Genomic DNA, 20,598 nt, shown 5'->3' with positions numbered 1-20,598 from the left:
CTGGGAAATAGTGTTGCATCTGAGTCATTCAAGGTTGGCCTTCCTGGGGACTAAAACAGCCCCCACTCCCAGCCCTGTGGAGGATGTCAGTGAAGCAGGTCATCTTATCATAGTCGGTCAGCTGGGAAGTCAGTGGTGTGGGATTACACGGGGGCAGAGAGGGCAGGCAGGGCCCTGAAAAAACCTGGCACATGTGTAATCGTGTGTTAGGGGAGCATGTTCACACATAGAAGACCAAAGACTACGGCACTGAGATAAGCTGGCACTAGCTTCCATGGCACCATGGAAGTGCGAAATACTGTCATAAATAAAAACAGCACTAGAAAAATGTCATGCTTTCAGAGATGATGAGGAGCTAACACTTGAGTACATTTCCTTTTTAACTGGAAAAAGCTGGAGTATATTGCGTAGGCTGTAACACTGCGCTACTCATTGCAGAATGAATCCATCGCTTGCTGTTCTTCTGCTTCGTCACCCACTTCCTGTGACATAGCTGGTGGTTATGTGTGTAGAGGGGAGGCTGGAGCCTCAGTGCAAAGCACAGTTGTTTACAACTTTCCTGGAAACGGCTGTTCTCTGGCTGGAGGCTGCTGCCATTTCCACGATGCCCAGGACAGCCCCCACCACAAAGAACCCTATAGCTCAAAATGTCCGTAGTGCCGCTGCTGAGAAACCCTGCTTTTTCAGAAAGACAGAGTAGCAGTGGAGGAGAAGTCTCCAAGTATTGGACAATGGGGTCCTTATCTTAAGTCTTAATGAACCTGGGGATGCAGAGAGAAACAGCTCTAATGTGGGGATAGTTTCTGCAGGACTCACAGGGGTATCTCCAGCACAATGACTGATTTGTTCATTTTAGTTAATTGCCAAACAGGCCTGTACATACTATGTTATTTACAGATTAGCATTGTGAAGCGCCTTCTGCTGCCGCACACTGCCATAAACGGAACGCCTGTAGAACATACGTAAACAATTAAGTGTGATTTACTGGCTGGGTGTCCCATGTTTACGGATTAGTAACAGAAATACTCAGTGTGTGTGTGTGCCCGTCTACCTAAGTCACTGTCCCAGGCTCAGATAGCATCTCCACCTCGGGGACTGCAGCAAGGTCTCTTCATGTGTGCCTTATTCCTCTCTGTGGAATCCAGCAACCACACACCGGTTTCACATCAATCCCATGCTCCTGACCACACTCTCCTGCTGTAGTTCCCCAAACAAAAACAACGATCCAAAGGTGTGTACAGTGCCACATGCCTGTAGTTTCAGCGACGTGGAAGGCTGATGTGGGGAGTTCAAAGATGTAGTGCATTCTGATGGCACCTGTGAGTAGCCATTGTACTCCAGCTTGGGCAACATAGAGATGTCCTGTCTCTTAAAACACACACACACACACACACACACACACACACACACACACACACACACACACACACAGCACAGTGTTCTAGATGACTAGCACCATCTCTGAGTAACTAAAAGTGAAACAGAAGGAAACACTCTCCATTTGTATGGTGACTTGTGGGTTACTAAGTGCTTTCCAGTCTATAGGCTCCTCTCATTCTCACAGATGCATGATGTAATTATTATAGCCCTTCCATATGAGAAGACACAGGCCAGAAAAAGTTGAGGAAGAGAGTAAGATGGGTTGGAACAAATACTCAGTATTTTATGCCACACTGAAGCAGCACAGAAGAAAACCCACAGCTGCTTCCAGGCTACCTACCTCTCTAGCAAACATGGAGTTGCTTTTATAATGTGTAACTAGAGTCATCTTCTTCTTTATAATTTATTTTTTTGAGACGGAGTCTCTCTCTGTTGCCAAGGCTGGAGTGCTGTGGCGTGATCTCAGCTCACTGCAACCTCCACCTCCCAGGTTCAAGTGATTCTCGCACCTCAGCCTCCCAAGTAGCTGGGATTACAGGCACCTGCCACCATGCCCGGCTAAATTTTTTTGTATTTTTAGTAGAGACGGGGTTTCACCATGTTGGCCAGGCTAGTCTCGAACTCCTGACCTCAAGAGATCCACTCGCTTCAGCCTCCCAAAGTGCTGAGATTACAGGCGTGAGCCACATCTTAAAGGCCTGCTCAGAGCTGTGTGAGAATGAACTAATCCCTTTAAAGGCTTCAGTTGAGCCACAACACTGAAAGCACTGTGAGTATAGTTCTTGAACTCATCCCCATCTCACCCCCCTAATTGGTGTGTATACTCTGCACAGACCCTGAATTGAGAGTGTGTTAATACTGCTTTCATAAACTCCTTATCCAGGAAGTTACTCCATTGGCTCTAAAATCAGGACCACCCCTGATTGGGATCCCAGCTCTCTCCTACCTGGTAAAGAACATTCAGAAAGAACACTCGGTAAAGAACACGTGATGTCCCCCAAATAGCTCCAAGGTGCTTCACTTCCTCTAGAGTTCAGGTGCTGCACTGAGAGGCAGCATATGGGCCTACAGGGTTGGAGGGATGGGAGCCAGGAGCTCCAAACTGAAGCTTAAATCTTGGCTCTGATACTTGTCTCTTGCCCTCATTATCATCAATTTCTTTCTGTGTTCACTCATATGATCAATTACTGCCAGGCATATTTAGAGACTTGGTGAGGGTCTTGCTAGGAATTTCTTTCCATGGGTGACCCAGTGCACAAGTGGGGTCTGCGGACAATGGGTGCCTGTTGGTGAGGGGGTGGGACAATTCCAAATACACCCCAGTGTCCAGCATTCACCTTGTCCTATGGGATCAAAGCCTGTGTCCTCAATGACTCAGTAAATGTGTCCAAGTGAGCTGGGTATGGAGGGTGCACAGTGGCAGTACCTCCTATGGGAAAGGCACTGGGCTGGCAGGAAAGGGCAAGATGCCATCCCAGGGGTGAAGCATCCCTGAGCTCAGGCCACACTGAGCATCAGAGCCATGACTCCTGCAGCAGGCGCCATCAGCAGCTCTCAGCATCACAAGCCAGCACAGGACAGGTCCACAAGGAAGCATGCGTAGGTGAGAAGGTGGATGCCCTGGAGCAGCTGGGCCACCCCAGGGAAGTGTCCATGCAGAGCTGGGGGGAGTGTGGTGCGTTCCTGCAGAGCAGATGGAGATTAACTGCTGGGAGATGTTGTGGACAGCAGGACAGTGTGGCCAGTAGGAGCGAGGACTCTGGAGTCTGGGCATGACTCTGTGGTGAGACCCGCACAAATCACTTCTCTGTGCTTCAGATATCCCAGCTGTGAAATTGAGCCAATAATACCTATCTCATCCTCTCTCATGCTTTCAGAGAAGACGAAATGCATTAACTCTCCTAACTCGCATTAGCACTCTGCCCAGTACCTAGTGGGCACCGCTGTAAGTGTTCACTGATACTGTTATTGTTATTTTCACCCCTGAACTAGTATATTTCAGCAGTCAATATCCAGGCCACTGTGGCTTCAAACTAAGCACGTTTGAATTGCAGAATCTCATATAATCACTGGAAATAAATTATGTTGGCTAAAGGATTTCAGCAATATTGGTGATATTGCTTCAAATAAATCATAAGTGTGAAATAATAATTAACAAAAGAGAAATAACTAAAATGCAAATTTTAATTAAAAATATATTTTGAAAGTATGTTTCACCTCATGATGTTTTAGCAGCAATAGTTCTCTGCTCGGAGGCTCCACATCAAGCAGACCAACTACTATTGTCTGGTGCAAAATCCTTCATAAGCCCGGCCTGATGACCAGGTCTGGGCGGGCTATAGAAGAATCAATCACTCGGCAGCTTGTTCAAAATCACAGATTTCCAAATCCAAGATCTAGAGAGTCCATGTCACTGGTTTGTGATGGAGTTTGGGGTCTGTATTCTGATCAAGCTCCCTCGGTGATTCTGAGGTTTGGAGTCACGGGACCAGAGAACCTGCAGTCTCCTAAAGATGCCAAGACATTTCAGAGAAGCAGGGAGCTGGAACCTGGAGGAAAGCCCATACGCCAGGCCGGGGTGGGAGGGGCCTTGCCACACTGCATTAGAATTTAAGGTTCCAGAAACTTCTGTTCCTTTGTAGGCTATCATTTTTTTTCCCCTATGTTTTAAACTTAGATATTTTTCTCATGTTCCAAGATTGTGATTTTAGCTGATAACATGATTTTAATCTCCTAGGTCAGATCTTGCATCCTGTTTACTTTATCGGATTCTGATTTCTGAGTTTCCTTAGTCTGGCAAATGGACCTTAATTTCCTTTACAAGATCATCCACTGTGACATGACAGCTGGCCCCAGTGTGAGGCCTCATCTCCAGTGGAAGTTCAGGAGGAGAAGTTGAGATGATGTCCTAGATTTCTGAAGAGAATATTTCCTTAGCACGCTGTGGGTGGGAGGAGTGTGTAGATGGTAGATGGAGTGACCTCAGACCACAACAGTGACCTCCTGCCACAAGGCAGCATGCCAGGGCTTGGCAGAGCACACTTCGGTTTGGCTTGTTTCCCTATCACTTTTCAAGATCAAATGTGCCTTAAATTTTCTATCCTCTTAGAAGCTTACTCTACTCTGAGTCAGTAAATTTTTTTTTTACAAACAAACCTGTTGCTTCTGTAAAATGCAGCCATCTTCTCCTAACCTCTATTGATGGAGCATCAGCTAGAATCCGCCTCATCGCCTTTCATGTATTTGAAGACAGTAATCCAACTATCTCATAGCCGCTGTGGTCACTGAAACTATTTTGACTTCCTACTAAAACATCTCATTATATCTGGATGGCTTTCTTCAGTGGGAGACACAGTTTTCCAAGAAGGTATGTCTCAAACCTTAAATCTAAAAAAATAAGTGTTTTCTTGTCACATCCATATGAACCCATTCCATCTCCATAACATATCAACATTTTATTTAAAGACAATTTAGATAAAGGTAGTCTGTTGCTCACTTGTATTTGGCATCTCATTTAAGATGATTTTGAATTTACTCATCTTCCCTAATTTTGCATGCATATATTTTTCTTTCTTCAGGACTACCCATCAAATCTCTGTCACTTTTGTAAAGTCAAGACATTTCTCCCAACAAATCAGTCAAGTGAAGCGTATCTTTAAGACCTACCTGGGAAGCCAGCGTTCACCATCACCTGATGTCCTTTAGCACTAACTATGTAAGAATGACTTGTTGCGTCTCCTACAGTACACCTAAGAACATACTCCCCATTTAAAAATTATACAACCATAGAGCACTATGCAAACATACACAATTATGAGCCATTCTTACTTTGCACTTGAATATAATCATACTAAGTAAAAGATTAGCACATTGAGGCTGGGTGCGGTGGCTCACACCTGTAATCCCAGCACTTTTGGAGGCCGAGACAGGCGGATCACCAGGTCAGGAGTTCGAGACCATCCTGCCTAACACGGTGAAACCCTGTCTCTGCTAAAAATATAAAAATTAGTCGGGCGCGGTGGTGGGTGCCTGTATTCCCAGCTACATGGGAGGCCGAGGCAGGAGAATGGCGTGAACCCGGCGGAGCTTGCAGTGAGTGGAGATCGCGCCACTGCACTCCAACCTGGGCAACAGAGAGAGACTCTGTCTCAAAAAAAAAAAAAAAAAAAAAAAAAAAAGATTAGCACATTGAATCCATCATTGTATAAAAACAGTAATATGACCAAGTAGAGTTTATCTTGGAATTGTAAGGGTGTTTCAACATGAGGAAATCTACTAATGTAACACAACATTAATAGATTAAAGGAGAAGAATAATATCATCTGAATTATGGCCCCCAGTTCTATACAAATTCAACATTTTTTTTTTTTTTTTTTGAGACAGAGTCTCACTCTGTCACCCAGGCTGGAGTGCAGTGGCGCGATCTTGGCTCACTGCAACCTCCACCTCCCAGGTTCAAGCAATTCTCCTGCCTCAGCCTCCCATGTAGTAGCTGGGACTACAGGCGCCGGCCACCAGGCACAGCTATTGTTTGTATTTTTAGTAGAGACAGGGTTTCACCATGTTGGTCAGGCTGGTCTTGAACTCCCGACCTCAGGTGATCCACCCGCCTCAGTATCCCAAAGTGCTGGGATTACAGGCGTGAGCCACTGCGCTCGGCTTCAACATCCTTTCTTGATAAAGCTTTAGCAAGCTAGGAAAAGAAACTCCCTGCCTTCATAACAGTGGTTTCATAGAAACCTAAACCAAACCCCATTTTAAAAATTAATTTTAATTTTAAGTTCCATGGTATATGTGCAGGATGTGCAGGTTTGTTACACAGGTAAATGTGTGCAATGGTGCCAAACCCCATTTTCAATGCTCAAATATTAGGCTCATTCCCATTAATGTCTGGATTAGGCCAAGGATGCTATGGTAGGCAGAATAATGGCCCCCAAGGATGCCCATGTCCTAATCCCTGAAACCTATGAGTAGGTTACCTTACAAGGCAAAAGGAATTCTGTAGATGTGATTAAATTGAGGATCTTAAAATGAGGAGAGTATCTGGGTGGGTCCAATGTAATCATAAGGATGTGAACGAGGAAGGCAGAACCCTGTGTTCAAGTCAGAGAGATTTCAGGATGCAACACTGCTGACTTTGAAGATGAATGGGGCCACAGGGATGTAAGCAGCCTCTAGAAAAGGAACGGATTTTCCCCTCAGAGCCTCCTTCTGGAGGGGATGGAAGCTCCACAGTCTTGAAGACACCATGACTGTAGTCTGCTGAAATCCATTTAGGACCCCTGACCTCTGAGACTGAAATATACTGAATGCACAATGCTTTAAGCCACCAAGTGTGTTGTAACTTGTTATAGCAGCAGTGCAGCATCAGATGCCGAACTGCAAAGTGGTGCTGCGGGCCTTAGCCAGTCCACTAAGAAAAAGAATGGAGTTATAAACCTTGAAAAGAAAGAGTCAAACTGTCACCATTTTTAGATATGTTTTTCTTTCCACCAGAAAATCAGATAATTAATTGAAATATTATTATGTTAATAACAGAGTTCAGTAGAAGTGCTCAGAATGGGATAAATGTTAAAAAATAACTTCCTGGACACTAGAAGTAACCAATTGGAAAATGTGAGAGAAGAAATGGTTCTGTTCACAATCACAACAAAACTGTAAAATACTTAGAAACAACTTCATTAAGAAATTACAAATCTCCGAAAATGATAAAATTTTACCAAAGGAGTTTTAAAACTAAGCAATCAGAAAGATACACCATATTATTAAATAATGCTCATTTTGTTTTCTCAAATTAATCTGTATATTAAATACAATCTCCATCAAAATTCCAATGGAAATTCTAAAACTTTACCGTGAAGAGAAAATGAGCAAGACTAGCATGCCAACAGAAAACTATAAAAGACAAGAAGAAAGTAAAGACAGGAGGACTTGGCTTATCAGATGTCAGAACAATGTATCACTCCAGTAAACCAAACAGTATGGCATCATTGTAAGAACAGACAAATTGAGCACGTTAGCAGAAGCAAACCCAGAAGTACTCCATTTATGTACGGGGATGTAGTATCTAGCAAAAGTGGTACTTCAAGTCAGTGATAATTTTTACTAATTAATTAATGATGAGATACCAAATATAAATGACCAATAAACATGAGGAAAGATTCTTATTCCTTACTGTTAATAGAAATGTAAGTTCAAATAAGAACAAGATATCATTTCTTACCCCTACTCACAGGTTTCAGGGATTAGGACATAGGCATCCTTGGAGGCCATTATTCTGCCTATCACAGCACAATCTGGACATGAATGGGAATGAGTCTAATATTTTAGCATTGAAAATGGGGTTTGGCACCACTGCACACATTTACCTAGAGACTAGAAAAATCCAAAGCAATGGAAATGCCCAGCATTAGTGAGCACATGGCAAAACACTATTGTTAAAAGTGCACGTTGGAACAGCTTTTTTGGAAAGCAAAGCAATTTGAGTGTATCTATGATATTATGATTTTACATATATATAATGATTTTATTTTAATATTAAATATATTACATTTTTATTATTTGATTATTATTTATGATATTATGATTTGATAGATAGATAGGTTTTCATCCACAGTTCCAGGCTTACAACTCCCACAACTCTTGTTATAGTCCTTTGTTATAATGCGGGGGCACTTCCAGCCTTAGAAGCAGGCCTCATGAAACAGAATCTCTCTCTGTGATCTCCTGTTCTCCTTTTACCTGGCCAAGGCAAGACTCGAATCTGACAGTGGGTCATAAGACCCTCATTCCAGAAAGGGCCCTGTCCCATATTCTGGAGAAAAGAATGATGCACACAGAGGCCCAGAAGAATCTGAGCAGACCGGCCTTGCTGGGTTTAGGTAAAGCCCTTTGTGCCCAATCATATTTCTGCACAGCTGTCCAAGTTTCAGTCATGGACAACCAATGACGCTCCATAACAGGCCCAAAGGACGCACAGTTCCAGGGGCTTCTACAGAGTGAACACGTGCAGGTAGACAGGAAGGTGAAGAAGAATTCATCCACCTGCCTGGAGAGTGGCACACCCCAACTTCACAGGGATGGAAGCTCCTGTGCTCAAGACCCTCTCAGACCTGGCCCTATGCATCTCTTCATCTGGCTGTTTATTTGTATCCTTTAAAATATCCTTCATAATAAACCAGTAAATGTGTTTCCCTGGATTCTGTGAGCTGCTCTAGCAAACTAATTGACCCCAAAGAGGGAATTGTGGGACCCCCCATATAGAAGCCAGTCGGTCAGAAGTTCGGGCGGCCCAGACTTGTGGGCCTCAACCTTCAACCTGTGGGATCTGACACCAGCTGTGGTCAGTGTCAGAAGTGAACTGGAGGGCACCCAGCTAGTGTGCAGAGCTGCTTGCTTGCAGGGAGAAATCCCATATATTTTGGGGCCACAGAAGTCTTCTGTGTTAATGAGTGTTGTTGTTTTTGTGTGAGAAGAGAGGAAAAACATGGTTTGAGAGTTTTTCCCTAAACAGTATCTATAAAAATTACGCGTAAAATTTGTTTGAGCTCTGGAGACTCTTTTTTTCAAGTCAAACTATTTATGGCACCCTAGCAGATTAAATAGAAATCCCAGCTGTCGGTTGAAGAGCGGTGGGGCCCTGCCAGGCTCCAACCTCCCCTCCCACTGCATCCTCTACCCCGATCCCCAGGCACATCCAACGAGGTCAGAACTTCATGACTGCAGACCATGGGCTTAGGGTGGGATGTAAAAGAAGTTGTCTTTTGTAAGCAAAAAAAAAAGTGAAAGTGTCTTGGAGGATCTTTCTATGTGAAAGTGAACCAGTGAAGTGAACCAGACCCAAATAACCAAGTGTTTCCCTAGAATACTGAGAGGATTCTCCCCAGAGTTACCTCATCACCATGTCTGCAGCAAGTAGAGTTGATATCGAGTATGAGAAACTATCTGAAACAAAGGAAGTCCCATCAAAACAAAGTTTAAAAAAGCAGCTGGTAAGCATGGCGTTTAATTAAAGAAAAAGAAAGAAAGCGGACCAAACAAGAACCGCCTGATCAGGAATATCTGAACAAATTACACAAAGAACAAGACTGAAAAAGCCTTTGAAAATGTCTTAGATATGAAATAATATTTGCAACTTGAAGTTCATAAGACATTTCAAATTGATCCAACAAAAGAGCTTTTTAAAATCATTTTCCCAGGTGCTACGAATATCTCAAGAGTCATTTTGTGATTTTAAGTGCAAGATCCTATGAAGCCCTTCTCAAACACTGTTCTCTGCTTACCATTTAGTGAGGAGCCTGATCTTGGGGGCTACATCATCATGTTTTATGAAGCCCACAGAGGAGTCGTCTGCTAGACCCGCAGCAATCTTCAAGCTTAGTCCCAGATGGCCACAAAGAGAATGCCCTGAGTCCAGTGTGGGACTGAGTCAGGTAAGAGGACAGGGAGAGACTGGAGGCCAGCCAGCTCCTCCCCAGGAGATTGGCCTAAAATAGGTATTAACATGAGACTTTAAGGGTCAGACTTTTGGCATTTCTTACCTGTAAAAAGGATCATGTAATTCTGAGATGTGGGAGATGAAAGAGTAGTTGATATCAGAAATTCTAACTACCGTCGGTTCTTACCTGCCTCTCTTGGTGACTCCAGGCTGCTGCCTCCAGAGGGAAATGGAAAGCACTGCCAGCCACAACACTTTACCCTTTATCAACTCACAATTCTTACTTGATGATACCTCCCAACAACTTGCCACCAGTGTAGATTCACAGCTGCCCCTTTCAAGAAGGGCATTCGGAAACACAGTCAACAAGTCTCCCTGGGCTTGGTTACCTGACAGCCCAGAACTGTGAAGGTTGCTAAACAAATAGACAGGTGGGTTTTGCCCTTAACAAGCTTATAATCCCACCTAACGACACAAAACTCACTCAAGTCAATATCAAAAGAACCCCTTTTGCAGAGCACCATCAACAATATAATATAGACACAATGAAGCAAGTTCAAGTAGAAAACATCCCGGGGATGGGGCGGAGGCTACGTAGAGGCACCCTTTCTTCTCTAAGCTCCCTAGGTTTGTGTTCTCAAGCTTGGCTGCCCATTGACATCACCTGGGAGCTTTTGAAACTTGGAATTTGTGGTCCCATCCACAGACGTGCTGATAGAATTGATTAAACATCCTGGGAATCAGGATATTTAAAGGCCTGACAGGAGATTGTAATGCGCACGTGGGGTTGAGAACCACTCATCAAGGTGATTCCACCTTGTGGGCAGGCAGAGTTCAGCACCACGGCCCATAGTGCTGAAAAAGGGGACATCTGTGCAGTGGCCGCTGATTTGGGTGATTTGAAGCTGATTGATGAAATTTTAAGAGCAGTTTGGCATGAGTACTCTTTCTTTGGTGGACACCACCACCTGAGTGACACAGGGTGCCAGAGAGCCAGCAGAGTTCGATTTTGTTTTTGTTCTTTAAAAAGACAGACATGAGCTATTTGCCCACTGAGGGGAGAGACCCAACAGAGAAAGGGTTTGAAAAACAGAAGGAGCATCCAATTCAACAGCGCCCCAAGGAGACGGGGTGAAGCAGGGTCTGGACTAGAGCACACATGTGAGGATTTTCTTTTATGAAGACAATTAGCGGAAAGGGAACTAACACTGATTGAGCACCAACTCTGTTAGGTACCGGGCTAGGCACTTCATAGGCATGATTTCATTGAATCTTCCCAGCAAATCTGCAAGGACCTCTGTAACAAAGAAGGTCCTATACCCAGAATCCCTGGGTCTTGACTCTTCCATGTGAATGCTATTTCCAAATCAAATACTCCAAAAGAGCAGTGATCAAAAAAATGTTCTTGCAGGCCCAACATAATTTATTATAAAAAGAACTATCTGAAAATAGTATAATAAGTCCAGCTTCAAAATAAAGAAAATGATTGACAAAATGTGTCAAACATGTAAAAGTGGGTGCCTGTGCCTAAGAGATTCTAACTTCTCCCCACAGGTACCTGATGGCCATATTGTGAGCGGCCGTTCCCAGAGCTCTCCTCCCCAGGGTGCACAGGGCGAAGGACAGGGTCACCAAGGGAGAGTCCTCGTCACTGTCCAGGGTCTTTGAAGGCTGAAAGAGCAAGAAGAGAACTCAGCTTTCACACAGTTTCCAATATGTACCAACACAGACTCATAAATGTAGAGTGACAGTGGCTTTGTAAGTCAGCCACGTGGTCATCCAGTCCCCTCTAAGATGACCTCACAGACAGGGAACGCTCAGCTTCCTGGAGCAGTTTCTGCTGTGGTTGGACATGAAAAAATAAATAAATAAATAAAAATGGAAAAGTTATTTTAGGAGAGAAAAGGGCCTACAACATGGGCTGATGACCTGCTTTTCTGGGATTTGAAATATGGCACTTCAGGTCATAAAGATGGGCAGTGATTACAGTCAAATGGGTGCCCACCTTAACACTCTCCAATGCAAAGGAGAGGCATGGTCGAGCAGGGAGAGAAGAAGAACTTGGATCCAGTGTGAAGGAGAGTCCTCTGTTCTCTAACAAGGAGCCCTGTGGGTTGACTGCTTGACTGTAAGTCCACAATCAACAACCAAATTAAAGGCATCTTTCAGCTTGGGCATGGTGGCTCATACCTGCAATCCCAGCACTTTGGGAAGCCAAGATGGGAGGATCACTTGAGCCCAGGAGTTCAAGACCATCTTGGGCAACATAGCAAAACCCCATCTCCATAAAACATTCTTTAAATATTAGCCAGGTGGCCAGGTGCAGTGGCTCATGCCTGTAATCCCAGCACTTTGGGAGGCCGAGGTGGGCAGATCACCTGAGGTCAGGAGTTCGAGACCAGTCTGGTCAACATAACCAAACCCTGCCTCTACTACAAATACAAAAATTAGCCGGGCATGGTGGTGTGCACCTGTAATCCCAGCTACCCAGGAGGCTGAGGCAGGAGAGTCGCTGGAACACGGTGGGGCAGAGGCTGCAGTGAGCCGAGATTGCGCCACTGCACTCTAGCCTGAGCAACAGAGCAAGACTCCGTCTCGAAAAATAAATACATAAAAATAATAAATTAGCCAGGCATGGTGGCACGTGCTTCTAGTCCCAGCTACCAGGGAGGTTAACACAAGAGGATCACTTGATCTCAGGAGTCTGAGGCTGCAATAAGCTATGATCGTTCTGCTGCACTCCAGCCTAGGGAGAGTGAGACTCTGTCTTTTAAAAAAAATTGTCCAAAGTCAGCTTAAAAAAGAAAAAAAGGGAGAGTGGGGAGATGCAGGAGAAATTTAAAGTCAAAATATCTTTTGCAAGGAAAATAAAATAATTTCACGAACCATCTGAGGAATGGACAGAGCCATCATGGAGCTATAGCCGATAACATCAATCAATTCTTTGAATATCTCAACTGCTTAAAGAGGCCTGGCATGAGTTAAGATTATTATCACACCTTCTTCGTGGTTGGTCTGAAGAAAGCAGGTTCTGCCACCTGCTTCTTCTCCCACCTGTTTTTAATCACCCATAAGAAATTCACAGAACTTGGCTAACGTTGTGGTTTGGTTTACTCTCTCTAGCACATGCCACATACTGCATCAGCTGCTGAGGAAGTTGTTTCTAACTTGTATCCCCATTTTCCAACAACAACCCGTGGACTCAGCTTTTCAAATCCTAAGAAGCAAAGTAAACCTGCTCCCTGCATTTGCTCCCTCCCCCTTCTCCTCCTCCCCTGTCCCCTTCTCCTCTTTTTGTAAACTGTCATAATTCTTGATTATATTTCTAAGAGGCAGGATTCACTTCCAGAAGTGTTCTCAGCACATAAACAGTAACAGCACAGACACACAAAATAATGATGACAGAAGTTAAGTTGGACCATCTGATTGCTAAATAGAATTTTCATGTCCATGATTTAATACGTTCAGTAAATTCCCCCGATTTCAGCACAGATAGACTTGGTAGGGAAATCCCAAAATGTAATTTTAAACAAAGAAGCTTCAAATGTTTAAAAGTTATAATAGAGGCTTAAAACTTCGCTGGCCCTGAGCACTGCATAAAGGGATCTATCCCTTCAACTGTTCTTCATTGGAGACATGCCATATTGATTCTCCTATTTAATTTTGCTTACCTTCAATAAACATCTATCCAAATAGTGCTTTTTTTCTATCCTCTATGTTAAAAGTCTACCATAGAATATAAGAAAGAACGGGCATTACACTGTTCTTTATTAAACTTACAGTCCACGCCACAGTCCCCACCTCCCTGACCTACCTCTTGTGTTTTCCGTGCGCAGTGTTGAATCCATTCTAGATAAACATTGCAGAAGCTAGCTCGTGTGATCCCCTGCAGACACGGGACGTAGTCATCATCAATGTTAATGTTGAACATTGCAAGGTCACGCTCAATGTAATGCCACTTGGCAAAGGGTTGCAGGGACTTCAGAAGTGACTCATTTTTGATCCAGGAGAGGAGTTTGGGAGACGTTACCATATAGTATATTATACTCTGCAGAGAAAAAGCAAGGTTTTGAGCCCTTACAGCTATTCTAAAGCCAGGAAGATTTTATTTATTAATTTAATCTTAGAAAGTAAATCAACCTCAGGAAAGTTAAGAGACATGAAATCCCTACATGTGGTATCATTTGTATTTTCCGCTGGGTGTAATGCACAGAACTCATTTGAGACATTTCTAAAATGTCCTCTCTTAAGGGTTATCTTAGGGGAGAGGAAAGTGAGAAGAACGTAATGCTAACAGAATGTAACGGAACAGAATTTCTGTGATGAGGAAGAATGACAGTCAGCCCCATCCCTTCTGAGAGAAGCACGCAGAAGCACCGTTTGCTGGGGTTGCTGTAGGCTTCGGTGGGTCCTAGACTAGCTTCAGCTTAGAGACTGGGATAGACCTTCCTCCAGAGCCTTAACAAAAGAGTATTTAATGAACTAAAACAACAGGGTTTTCAGTTTGTTTGTTTGTTTTTTGAGATAGCAGTGTCTCTCTATGATGTCCAGGCTGAAGTGCAGTGGCACAGTCATGGCTCACTGAAGCCTTGAACTCCTGGGCTCAAGCGATCCTCCTGCCTCAGCCTCTAGAGTAACTAGGGCTACAGGTACAAGCCACCATGTCCGGCTAATATTTTAGTTTTTATTTTTGTAGAGACAGGGTCTTGTTGCCCAGTCTGGTCTTGAACCCCTGCCTCAGCCTCCCAAAGTGCGAGGATTACAGGTGTGATCCACTGTGCCCAGTCAAAACAACACAGTTCTTATGGAAAGTATTGACGATGTGAAATTGTTGTCACCTTCACACACTTAATCCTGAGCACCCAGACAGTGGACATCTGTGATATGTTCACAAGTAACCCATGTTTCCTTCTTAATCAGACACTGTACTTATGAGTCCCACTTGGGGAAAATGCCTCCCTTGGGCTTGATTATTCTGAGTAACAGCTTTGTGGAAAGCCATTTTGTAGTTTTTGAATAAATTCCTCCATCAAAAAGGCTAGCACCTGGCCTCAAGAAATTGAAATGGGACAGAGGAAATGAAAATCCAAGCCTGATAGGCTTGGATCAGGATGTGCTGCTGCGGAGTCCCTGCCAGCACGCACTGCCTCTGCCGCTCCATTATAACAGAAAAATGCAGGTGGTGCTTGGGGCTATTGAGGCTGAGGGGCACCCCTGGAACGAGGCTGCACATCTCATCGTGAAATCATGAGGGGCTGGAGGGCTCACAGTGTTTGATGCAAGGAGGCAGGGATGTGTGCTCCTGTTATAAACAAACGCTTAATTGATGCTCTTCTCTGTTTATAAAAACATATTCTTTTTAAATGAGAAAGCAGAAAACGAATATTGAGTGGATGGAAACAAAGTCTTCAGTGACTGACACCTGTAAGTAGAGTGGGCTGAGAAACCCTTTTCTAGGGGAGCCCCCACCCTCCCTCTCTGGCTCTTCCCTCCGTCTGGCTGGGAAATAAAACCCAGAGCTCAAGGCCTCAGGTTACTTGGGTATCTGGTTTCAAGGTTTTTTTTAGGACTTCAGCAGGTGAACAGACAGTCTTTGATTTCCACTAAACAACTGCAAACACATGACTTAGGCTCTCTGCTGTGAGGACCAAGGACAGCCTGGACTTTGGGGAGGTTCATCTGTGGTTCATGGCTTATGCTCTTCCTTCTTTTGGGCACATCTTCTATTACACTCTACAGTCTACCTGTCCCAAAAATGAGGAAGTGGAAAAATGAAATCTGCAGATAATAACTAGAATTCAGTGGCGTGCCTGTTCTCCCATCCTCTGTAACACCCCGCGATAACCATCCCGGCCTCAGGGAGGCCTTCGACATAAGGAGGAAGGAAGAGAGGGAGCGATGGAGGAAGAGGTCAAGGAAGCTGAAGGCACAGGTGGGAAAGAAAGACATGCTAATGATGCCCACGTTGCATGGCTGTGCTGAGGTTTAGAATGAGACAATGTATATGAGGAACTTAGCACATGGTCTGGCCCGTTGATATGTGTATAGGTGGAAAAACAGTCATGTCTTTGACATCTGTGACTTACCTACCCAGCAAGCAGGATGAGCGTGGGACTCAGAGGGGAGGCAGGCAGTGGCAGCAGTAGCAGTAGCCCAGGAGAGGTTGAGGCAGAGGGGCGAGGGAACGGGGATGGCATTAGGGGACAGGAGACCCGTTGTGTCTGTGGTGGTCACCAGAGTGCACATCTGATATTCACAAATAGAAACTTTGAATCTGGAGGGTTTTCTCTTGTCTCCTTGCTGGCTGGATCATTTAAAGACAGTTTAAGTCGTCGGCCCAAAGTTGCAAGCAAAAGAGAGTAACGATGCCCATGTCCACGAGCACCGCTTCTCAGCTGAGCGTTACAAAGGGAAGAAAGAAATTTGGTTTCTCTAAATATCTAGCTCTAGTGAACATCTGGTCTAGTTTTTCCCCAATATGGCCTAATCACATACCAGATAGGAATAACAAACAAAGACTGAAAGAGAAAAGTGTATGTTTTCATTCATTGCTAGGGAGGAATTAACCCCACAATCGATGAAGTCAGAATAGTTAATGAGGACTTTGAATTCCAGAGGTTAACACTTCCTCCTCTCCGTCTGGCAAAACCCTGCAGTGCTGACTTCAGAACAGAACCCAGCTTGATGCTCAGCTTTCTAAATCACTGCACCGACACTTCTCACCAGGAGAAAACAGAACCACCCCAAATGTTGCAAGTCATACCCTATCTCCATTTAATTTAGGCAGAACTTCTGTCATGGAGACATAGTCAATGAACACTGTAAAATCTTTCAGAATCTGTCAGGAGGAAGTGGATACAACACTAAGTAAAACTGATAAGTTGGGGCACTGACAATGAATTGATGCGGTAAACCTAGACTGTGCTGAAGGCAGGGCCCCTCTGAATAAATTCATGATATCTGGCTCCTCCAGCAGGGATTCTCCTGGTTCCTCATTTTAATTGTAGATCGGCATATTCTTTCAGACAACTCATTCTAGGAAGGGGGGCCTGGCAGGCAAACCAACCTGTCGGGCTTGTTTCTGCAAGGCCAGTGATAAGCAGGTCTCCTCTCTAAAAGAACTGCCTGGAAACAATGGCAGCAGGAGAGCCAAGCCCACACAGAAAGCGGCAGATTCCTTGACTGCTAAGAGGGTTTTAAACACTAATAAATTGAAGAGAGATGGAGGAGGCACGAGGGAAAACCTCAAGTCGCCAGGAAGGAAATGATTTCAAATATATTCATAGAGGGTGGGGGAACTGACCCAGTTTATTAGGATATTTTTTTAAAATCCTTTTGTAGTAAAGGAATTATTTCAAATTTTTCTTCCTTTTAATTTGCCTTTCCAGTAAGAAAATAATAAAGGAATGAAATCAAACTCTTGAAACTTTAAGTAATTCAGAGCTACAAAGGCAACTTTGTTCACCCAGCAACCATACCAAAGAAGAAAATAATTTTTTTTAACCCCAAAATGCTGTTACTTTTGTTCTAATAGGCAGTTAGCCCTCCTGAAATTTCCCTTAACTAGCTGCAGCGGGGAATGAGTGCAGGTTCCGAGCCACCCCTTGCTGAATGGCAGGAAAGCACTGAGTCCTGTATTTGGAGGCAACCTCGCAGGATAGGCCCGGCAGTACCAAAGTGAATTAAACATGAGGGCACCGTGAGGCCCCATCTGCCCAAAAATCTCAGCCCCATCCTGAGTGCTGACTTGGGAGTTAAGAAAATTCTTGTTTCTGTGGGGCACAATGATGTCTGTAGTAGCTCCAAAGCCTAGTTGTATATCAAATCACTTAGGAAACTTATTAAACAATATAAGTCCTTGTGTCCCAGGAGGTGGAGGTTGCAGTGAGCCGAGATCATGCCATTGCACTCCAGTCTGGGCAATAGAGTGAGGCTCCGTCTCAAAAAAAAAAAAAAGTCCTTGGGTCCCAGCCCAGGCCCATGACATTTGAATGTGTGGGTAGGACATGGGGATGTGTAATTATTCAGCTCACGAGGGAGGAGGGGAGTCTGTTCCAGGTTTGCCCTGGCTCTGGCTTGTGAGAGGCGCCATGATAGGTAGCACACCTGTGCACTGCCTGTCTCTCCTAGCCTACCTACAACTCCCATTTTGCCTTCACTCTCCTTTCTTAAAAAACAGAGTGGAAGGCATTGTTTCCCCACAAGCCAGCTATTACCCAGCAGGTTCTGGGGGGCCCTCTTGAGCCCCCTTCCATTTGCACATGATCCTGGATTTGTCCAATGGCAAACTGTCATCTTAGAAATCATCTAGGGGACTGGGAGGCCCATTTCCAGCAGTTAGGAAAAAGAAAGGTGAGTATCAACTAGCCATCCAAGGAAAGAAGGCATCAAAAAGCTGGTCCAGTCATGGAACCCCCAAGGCCTCTGTAAAAACCAACAGGGTTAGTCCAGGGAGGATGGACCGAGACAGGGCATCTCACTCTCACTACTCCTCCCTTCTCTCCCACTCACGGTGATCTGCTGGCCCCATGGTGATGGGTCGGGCCTGTCCACATGTCTGGTTCATGGAAAAACAGGGATGTGGCTCAATATTGAACCCCGTTCCCACCACCTGTGCCTGTAGCAAGCCACCAGACCCTTGCCTGAATTAGGATCTCTTCTGTCCAGACTGTATGGCCCAGACTCCAAATCTATGTTCCCTGGAACCTTTGTTCATTTAGTACAAAAAAACAAATTGGGCCATGCAATATATAGGTCATCAAACAGAGCTCTGAGGACCCAAAGAGGACTCAAGTGTGACTTCTCTGTTTAGGGAATTACCATAAAGTGAAGCAGAAGAGGTTTGCAGAGGAAGGGGAGGTGAATGTCGGCCATGGCCCTGAAGGGCAGGAAAGCACTGGGCAGCCAGCTGGTGAGGAAGAGCTGTTGGAACTGAGGTTGGAGGAGAAGGTGCGGGCATGTGGGAGGGAGAGGAGGGTCCCTACAGGAGGAGTGAACAGTGTGCAAGCGTGTGGGGCAGGGAGCACAGGTAGTGTGTGCACAGTGTGTACACAAAACAGTGAGAGATGGGGGAAGAGGGGTGGGAAACACAGCCAGTAGCAACAGTGGAGTTCTCAGGGTAGCAGATGAAAGAGTCTAGTCTAATTCTTGAGGCAACAGGAAGATGTCAACTCCAGGGCTTATCTACACGGCCTGTCCAGACCTACACTGTTAGTCCTTGCTGCCCCCTTCCAGCCACTTGCTTCACTGGCCTGTGAGTCCTCTTGTTTACTCAGTCCCTGGATCTAGCTGTTCATGCAACCACCCCATCTTGCCTCCTGAAAACGAAAGGAAATACTCAAGTGACACTTTCCTTGTTGAGGGAGAAAACAGAGATGGCTAGTTACCATTTATCATCTGCTTTCTCCTTCTTCCGTGAAGGTACAATTTCATTCTGGGCTCATGGCCACCCAAAGTACACTTTCCAGACCCTCTTCCAGGTGGCATGTGACAATGTTCCGGCTGACAGGATACAGTGGGGAGGATGCTGTAGCAGCTTCCTAGAACCTCTTTAACAGACAGCTGGTGCGTGCCCTTGGTCTTCATTTTCTGTGTCCTTTCCTCTATCCCTTAAAGCCTGTAACTTAAATTGTGGAACTGAAATTTTGGAAGATGGTTGATGATCAACCATCTCAAAGTCCGAGAGAAATAAGCCTCTAACATGCATGCCACTCTTATTTCATGGCTCACTGCCAAATCTAACACAACTGGTATATTGAGTTTGCCTAGAGTTTAGAAACAGAAGATAGGCCATAACTCCCTGGTATGCTTCCCAAATCTTCCCCCATTTACATTAGGTTGGACAAAACATGTGTAGTTTTGTATGAAATCTGAATATAATGTTTTGCATCTCTAGCACACACAAAGATGGCAAGCACAAACGGCTAAATCTGTTGTAAATATGCTGCCACAGAAAACGGTTTTGCAAACATTTTGTGTAGCAATCACCTAGGGGGACGAGATCTAAGAGTTACTTACCCCCTGACTATCTTCTGTTTCCACGTAGCTTCAGCAGCTATTGTGGATTTTGGGAATCCCCATTACCCAGGCTGGAGTGCAGTGGTGCAATCACAGCCCACTGCAGCCTCAAACTCCTAGACTCAGGCAATTCTCCTGCCTCGGCCTCCTGAGAAGCTGGGACTACAGGTGTGCACCCCATATCTAGCTAATTTTTATTTTTATTTTTGTAGAGATGGGGTCTTGTTATGTTGCCTAGGCTGGTCTTGGACTCCTGGGCTCAAACAATCCTGCTCCTGCCTTGGCCTCCCAAAGCTCTGGGATTACAGGCGTGAGCCACCATGCCTGAATTTATTCCAAATTTCTCAATGCCCTTTGTTTGTTAGCTGGTTAAAACTTTAGGTGCCATGTTATCTTTTCATTCTGTGTTTCCTCATTTCTGCTGGACCACCTGCCTCAGCACGCTGGCAGGGGCCTTTGTGGTCTCCGATGGATGAGCTTCCTCTTTTTGAATAGCATTAAGATGTGACGCATACCTGTGGGCCATCCAGGATTTCCACCATGCCAAGTCCCCCCAGACCTCCAGCACAGGACCCACAGCAAAGATCTCCTCCGCCACACGGCCCTCGCCTGCCCCTTCCCCTTCGGAAAACACCTCAGCCCCGATGAACACTACACATCCTCAGGCAGGTCCCACACTTGTTTTCCAGGAGACTTATTCCAAACTGCCATGATTTCTGAGGTTGAATACAGATTGGGCAGAGGTAGGCACTGAGCAACTGAAA

At 44.9% G+C, this 20,598-nt stretch overlaps 1 protein-coding gene across 2 annotated transcripts in view; it reads right to left on the bottom strand.

Annotated features, from left to right (window-relative positions):
- The window catches only part of PCNX2 (pecanex 2), a 309,389-nt gene that overhangs the window by 23,805 nt on the left and 264,986 nt on the right, over positions 1-20,598 (bottom strand). For both annotated transcript variants that reach the window (XM_028849636.2, XM_028849638.2), the window contains exons 27-28: positions 13,632-13,865; positions 11,376-11,488 (exon numbers count right to left, since the gene is read on the bottom strand). In XM_028849636.2, the coding sequence (XP_028705469.2) occupies positions 11,376-11,488; positions 13,632-13,865 (347 nt within the window). The remainder of the gene's footprint in view (positions 1-11,375; positions 11,489-13,631; positions 13,866-20,598) is intronic.

This window comes from Macaca mulatta, chromosome 1 (genome assembly GCF_049350105.2).
Source record: "Macaca mulatta isolate MMU2019108-1 chromosome 1, T2T-MMU8v2.0, whole genome shotgun sequence".
In the NCBI taxonomy this organism is placed as follows: Eukaryota; Metazoa; Chordata; class Mammalia; order Primates; family Cercopithecidae; genus Macaca; species Macaca mulatta.
The sequence above is the reverse complement of the archived record's forward strand: the minus strand, read 5'-3'. Positions and strand labels throughout refer to the sequence as shown.